A 7,082-nucleotide genomic window follows, 5' to 3' on the forward strand; every position below is an offset into this window, starting at 1 on the left:
CCATATTTTTTGGTGAGTTTCGAGCCCTGAAACAAATGTAGAATCATTTATACAGGATGAGTCATCCCGAAGACTCACATCAGTTCGTCCCAGTGTGTAGAGAGTTTCCATCAGCTTGTGCTGCAGAACGTACTCCAGACACGGTCCAGTGGTGCCACTGCCGTTTGACTCCTCCTCCTCTTGGGAAAGAATGTGCATCATCTGTTCAACATGGACGGGAATCCGCGTCTGCTCAATGGGACATCGGGCATCTAAAATGAAAAAAAAAAAACAAAACCAACTTCAAATAGCACATTTGTCAGAATTTACATTAAGGCAATAAAAATATTTCATTATTTCAAATACTTGTATGCCCATCATTAAATAATAATAATAATAAATTTTAAAAATAAATAAATAAGTTAAAATAATAATAATAATACTAACAATAATAAAGCATTGTCTCAGTGCAATTTGTCAAATCCCTGAAAATTGTCCAAACACAGATCCCTTAAAACCAGTATACATGTAACACAAGCAAATTAAAATTAGAAAATACAAAAAGCAATTATAATAATAACAGTACATGTACACTTAACGTCAGGTTAATATAAACATAACAGGGCTAGGATCAAAACTAAACTATAAAATATATTTTAGGTACGGTACCTTGATTTTTTTTTCTTTTCTTGTATAAAAGAAGTCAATATGTGGCACAGACAATGGCTTATACAGGTAGGTAAATGTCTAGCTGTATTAATAAAGTGGTTTCAATATGGATACTCTATTCTTACAAATACATTTTACCCTTCCAGCTATACCAATATCTCAATAAAATTATAAACTTGTACCATACATGTACCTTTGCTATTAACAAAATAGTTAGTAACAGACTTCCAATGATAAACAAACTCTTCCAGCAAAGTAACATCTGAAGAAAACTAAAAAAGAAAAAGAAGTAAACAATAAATGTGTATACACATATGTACATGTATGTGCAAGCAATTCACTACAATAAGTGTTTCTCTACCTTGCAAATTTGATTGCATTCTGCATTTTGAAAACCTGAAATTATGCCAGGAGTCGGGTAGGGCATGACAGGCAAACCATTCCCTTTTTAGCTTAAAAGTGCTCTTTTGGTGTAGCATAATAAAACCTTATTATTACTTACATGTAGTCCTGATTTAAAAAAACAAACAAAAAACTTTAACTGCCTCTCTAACACTCATTATTTATGGCCCTGCATGCTTATGAGCCAAAACATATACTGGTTTAGGAGCTATTCTGATATGTTCAACAGTTGAATAAAGCTGCATATCCCCAACCCTAGGGTTTTTTGGTGTTTTTTAAGGGTCAATTTTAGTAATTTACACGCATATACATGTATGTATGTTTTTTTCTATGTACATCTACAACACAGACATCTGTATCTATAGTTGTTGTCTTTTTAACAATTTTCTTATTATATTAAATTATTACACAACATATCATCATAATGAAACAAGCATTCTGTATTACTAAAGCAATTGATACATGTCCCCTACTGGGCCCAACAAATGTACATCTCTTCTTAGTTCAAGGGTCATGAAAATAAAACCTGATATGTAACAGTAGGCCTACATGATAAAGTTATATAAAAATTTTCAGCACTGCACAACTGCAGTAAAAAAAAGTCAGGAAAACAAACCTTCATATTTCCTAAATTCAAGGGCCATAACTCTGTCAAAAATGAGTAATTTGCAATGAAAATCAAACTCGATCTGTAATAGTACATGATGAACCTATACACAACATTTCAGCTCCTTACCGTGAGGCATATTGTGGGGGAAAAAACCCCCAAAAACAACAAGAAAATTATGTAGGACAGAAAAACAGACAGACAGACCTATAGTACCATCCAGTTGGACCGGTAGAGCATTAATAAAAAAGTTTCACCTTCTTTTCAGGAAGTAGCACTTGATCAATATTAGAACTGAAGAGGAAAATTATCAAAAACTGTTTCCAAAGAATGACATTTTTCTATTCAAGGGAAATAACTCCATTTAGCAAATACTGGCAGCAGACCTAGGAAATTACTGGTACAGCGGAAAATAATTAAATGTGACCGGCCTCTGTGGTGTCGTGGTTAAGCTATCAGACATAAGACTGGTAGGTACAGGGTTCACAGCCTGGTACTAACCACTAGCTCACTGTCCTGGAAAGACAGCCCAGATAGCTGAGGTCTGTGCCCAGGACAGCGTGCCTGAGGATTATGATATACCTGAAAGCACGAAAATAAGTTGAAATGAAAATTAAATTAAATGTATGCCTTATATTGTCTTGAATACTTTCATTAACATTAACTGTACTTATATTTCTACTAAATGAATTACATATAAGCATCAATTAATAATATACCGGCCTCGGTGGCGTCGTGGTAGGCCATCGGTCTACAGACTGGTAGGTACTGGGTTCGGATCCCAGTCGAGGCATGGGATTTTTAATCCAGATACCGACTCTAAACCCTGTGTGAGTGCTCCACAAAGCTCAATGGGTAGGTGTAAACCACTTGCACCGACCAGTGATCCATAACTGGTTCAACAAATTCTATGGTTTGTGCTATTCTGCCTGTGGGAAGTGCAAATAAAAGATCCCTTGCTGCTAATCGGAAAGAGTAGCCCATGTAGTGGCGACATTGGGTTTCCTCTCAAAATCTGTGTGGTCCTTAACTATATGTCTAACACCATATAACCGTAAATAAAATGTGTTGAGTGCGTCATTAAATAAAACATTTCTTTCTTTTTTTTCAATTAATAATATCTCATAAAAAAATGAAGCTATATGTAAAAGCAATATAAAAAGAAAATAAAACAGCAATACTTGCCAACAATGAAGAATGTTGCTTGCTCCACAGTTTGAAATTATATTAAATTCTATTATACATGTAGTATTAAACTCTACATTTTATTATTCTTTTGCTAATCTGTCTACACATTGGATATCAATTTTCACCATACTTGTAAAGTGAAACATCTGAAAACAAGATTCTTTATGAACTGGAATTCTGTCACACCCAGACATGAGTACAATTATAGATTCTCCAGGTATGAATTAGCTAATATAGCAAATTGCAGCTTAATATCTTTATAATGAATTAAGTTATTAGCATTTAAAAGGTGCCCAAAATCACATGACACAGTCGCAAATGTCAAAAATGGGACAACAGGCCCTGCACTTGATCAACCATAATTTCAAAACTAATTAGAATTTGTCCCTAAAATTTCGCATTCGTTCATTATTTATATAGAAGTATAAATGGGTGAAATTTTATAAAATTTGGAGATGGTGACCCGTGAACCTCTGGTTGAGTTGTCACGGAATGACCCTGTATTGAGTGTGTCGTTAAAGGGACATACCCTAGTTTCAATCCGTGAAAATTAACACTAAGTTTAGTTAATCTACAAACCTGTAACACATTTGGATAAAGTTACAATTGAGTGAAACATGAGTCTTTGACTTTAAAATGATGAAATACCCTCTAAAACATAGACTTAAACTCAACTCCATAACTGCTACTTCTCAGACACACGTGCGTTTTTAAAAAATACGAGAAATGCATTTTGTGATATTAAAAACACCAGGATGACCAAATCACTTCGAATGTACAGAAATTGATAATCTAAATAATAAAATCTAAGTAAAGTATGATTTAAGTTACCAAAAACAGTTATAATAGTCTTAAATATGCGTTAGTGTTTAAAAACTAAGGTATATCCCTTGAAATAAAACATTTCCTTCCTTCTTCTATTTAATTACTTTATCATGGCCTTACAGAGTACCTCCCAATGTGTCACGTGACTGAAAGCCGTCACTTCTACCATCCAACCCAAACCATTTTTGTCTACTTCCGTATTTTTGATAATGCGGGGTTTCCTTTCTGGGAAGGAAGGAAATATTTTATTTAATGATGCACTCAACACATTTTATTTACGGTTATATGGTGTCAGGCATATGGTTAAGGACCACACAGATACTGAGAGAGGAAACCCGCTGTCGCCACTTCATGGACTACTCTTTTCGATTAGCAGCAATGGATCTTTTATATGCACCATCCCACAGACAGGATAGTACATACCACAGCCTTTGTTACACCAGTTGTGGAGCACTGGCTGGAATGAGAAATAGCCCAATGGGTCCACCGACAGGGATCGATCCTAGACCGACCGTGCATCAAGCGAACGCTTTACCACAGGGCTACAGCCCACCCCTATTTTCTGGGATGAAAACAGGAATTAGTGAAAACAGTTAAAAACTGTATAAATATTTTGTTTTGGTTATACCTGTTTGTATCACATTATTTCTGTGAAACTTGTTCATGACCTCTTGGTGTCTCTTCTGATGTTTTTATTAGCAAAAACAACGATTGAAGCTTGATCATGCTCATGAATTTCATGAAAATTGCTGAGTCTTGAACTTAGGTCTCACTACACAGATGTCATCTGCCATTGAAACCCATGTTAAATTGCCCAACTTCAAATGAAGATTGTCGATAGAATGGGTTCTCGTTGGCACTAACAACATACACCATTGCGAACATACATTATATAAGCATTTATTTTTACTATAAAATTGAGAACATTTCCGTCTCAGTTCTTTTGCTATATATCCGCATCGATCTGGCTGTAGTACCGGTCCGAACAGGCGGTTCATTAACCAATTCACTCTAGCTATCTCTTGCGCTATACACCCATGTCCCAAAAGGTCAATGTACAATATTACAAAATAACATGGGCAAAATACAGCCAGAAGGCTTACCATTAAACATACATCATATTTTAATTCTTCACCATTTCCTAGAACTTTCTTAGTGAATATGTGAACCATAACATGTGTCACAATTAGAACTATAGTGGACCGTGATGAATGAACCCTGTCTTACCCGGAAGTCAATTGTGTAGCGAGACCTTAGAATACTCTGGATTTTATAATAACAGTAACAATACTCAACCATATTTTTGTGTGCAATTTAGAAAACAATCGGTTCAGAAATAAATAACTTGTAGTAAATTTCATAGTATGTAAAAATAAAAAAGACGATTACTGTGGGAAGGATTAGTCAGTATTAGGGGTTTTTTGTGGAATACAAAGGTGTTGTAACTGTTGTCACTTACAGAGAAAGGAATTGTTGCGTGGGAGGGGTTCCAATCAATGATTCAGGGAATCAATCACATTATCAGTAAGACTTAACTGTTTAACAAAATGTCTGTCTAACGTTTGAAAATTATTTGCAATTACGTATTCTTACCGAATCCACTGCTTGTTGTATAAGAGTGCTGAATTTCGAAAACATGCCTTTTTGCATGATTAAATATGTTTTTAACACCTAACTTCCACGTCAATTTACCAAACTTCCAAGAACTTGGAAACTTTCTGATAGCACAATTCTGCTGTTGCTTCGCTGATAGTAACACCATAAGCAATTGTCTGTTGCAGGATACCAGTCGTTTTCATTTTACAGACAACAACTTCCGGTTTACTTGATAACTACCGTAATTCATCGAAAACTTTGCACAATATATATATTATATATATTTAATTCTAAATAGTTTGACACATTATATCTAGAGTTGGAATATAATTAGTCAAACGTCATTATTTTTATTTATCTCTATTATTTCGTCAGCCATGGGTATTTCGAAGTCACGAATGGATATACAGCATCGTCTTCTCGAATCACCGATATCCCGAAATTTTAAATTGTTTCTGTTCACTCAACATCGATATAACAGGCCTATATGTGTGTGTTTGTGTGTAGTGACGGACGTAGCGTGTCCGTCTAGCTCTCTTACAGTCAGAGTACTCGGGCTAGGTAGATGATAAAAAATACAAAAATAAAATAAAATAAAAAAGCTACGCAAACACACACACAACTAACTATAATGATTAACACATTGATATAGATAGCTTTATTGCATATATGCCCAGAACAACTGCAGCCAAGAATACTTGGACAACTTCCTCACAAAATTTAACGTTTATACGAATTTACCGTAAACACGTGAATTTACCGGATATTCATTTAGGATGGTGGTAATTTGTTTTAAACGTCAAAATATAACTATACACTTTGGTACATGTATTACTTTATGTTCCAAGTAACCCCACACAAAGTCCGACTACTCGGACCATAAGAGAGCACGACGGACCGTTTGACAGTTATATTGCTGACAATTTTAGAATTACCAGTTTTTACATCCAATTGCAGCTAGGGCTCGAAACTTGCCAAAAAATATGGTGGCCCAAAACATGATGGACGTTGGCAAATTATGGTGAGCGATTATATTTTAAGTGAACCACGAACCACAAAGACTTAAATGTGGAATAAATATATGCAATACAAATATTAATAGTGGCTCATATGTTATAGCTCTAAAGAAGATCGCCCAAATATTATTTGTGCGACTAACACTATTATTTTTTAATATTTAAGTTGCCCAAATGGGACATTAGTCGCATTTCGCGATGATTATTTAATCAATGTACTCTAGGTGGTGTCGTTAACAAAACAAACTAACTTGTTCAGGTGCATGTACAGAGGGTGTGGTTTCGGGGATCGCCCACCACTCATTCCAAGCAATTTTCTTTTTCAAAATATATTTTCCTAGGGAACACGACCTGACTGCCTCTAGAAACTTAGCTTGCCAGAGTCCAGACCCACACGATGGCGTATTAGTGGTTTTGGTTGCATGGTTATCACTTCTACTGTTTTGGCACACCGTATCACACTGGTAGTATTGTCACTGAGGTGGATGATACCCCTCTACAAATAAATCAATATATTAAAGGTGCTACCTCAAATTAGCATATATGTCGGAAGATGCTGGCAACTGGGGGGGGGGGGGGGGGGGGGCATTTATTAAATGTGAGGTCATATATATAATTATATATAGTCGAGACTGGTCTAACAGTCACTTGTCCATGATGGCCACCATATGCCCAATGCATTTTCTTCTTCATTTTACCTATATTTAACAGCCACCTGTTCATTGGGGTCAGCAGCCAAATTCTTTTGACCAAAATTAATGGTTACACACCCAACAAACACAGGTACATAGTTTTACTGG

At 35.5% G+C, this 7,082-nt stretch overlaps 1 protein-coding gene across 2 annotated transcripts in view; it reads right to left on the minus strand.

Annotated features, from left to right (window-relative positions):
• LOC121384737 (protein FAM160B1-like) overlaps positions 1-5,381 on the minus strand; it is a 66,410-nt gene extending 61,029 nt beyond the window's left edge. For both annotated transcript variants that reach the window (XM_041515265.1, XM_041515264.1), the window contains exons 1-3: positions 5,264-5,381; positions 842-920; positions 79-251 (exon numbers count right to left, since the gene is read on the minus strand). In XM_041515265.1, the coding sequence (XP_041371199.1) occupies positions 79-251; positions 842-920; positions 5,264-5,320 (309 nt within the window). In that variant the 5' untranslated portion in view covers positions 5,321-5,381. The remainder of the gene's footprint in view (positions 1-78; positions 252-841; positions 921-5,263) is intronic.
• Positions 5,382-7,082: the final 1,701 nt, after the last annotated feature.

Source organism: Gigantopelta aegis, chromosome 10, assembly GCF_016097555.1.
Source record: "Gigantopelta aegis isolate Gae_Host chromosome 10, Gae_host_genome, whole genome shotgun sequence".
Taxonomy (NCBI): Eukaryota; Metazoa; Mollusca; class Gastropoda; order Neomphalida; family Peltospiridae; genus Gigantopelta; species Gigantopelta aegis.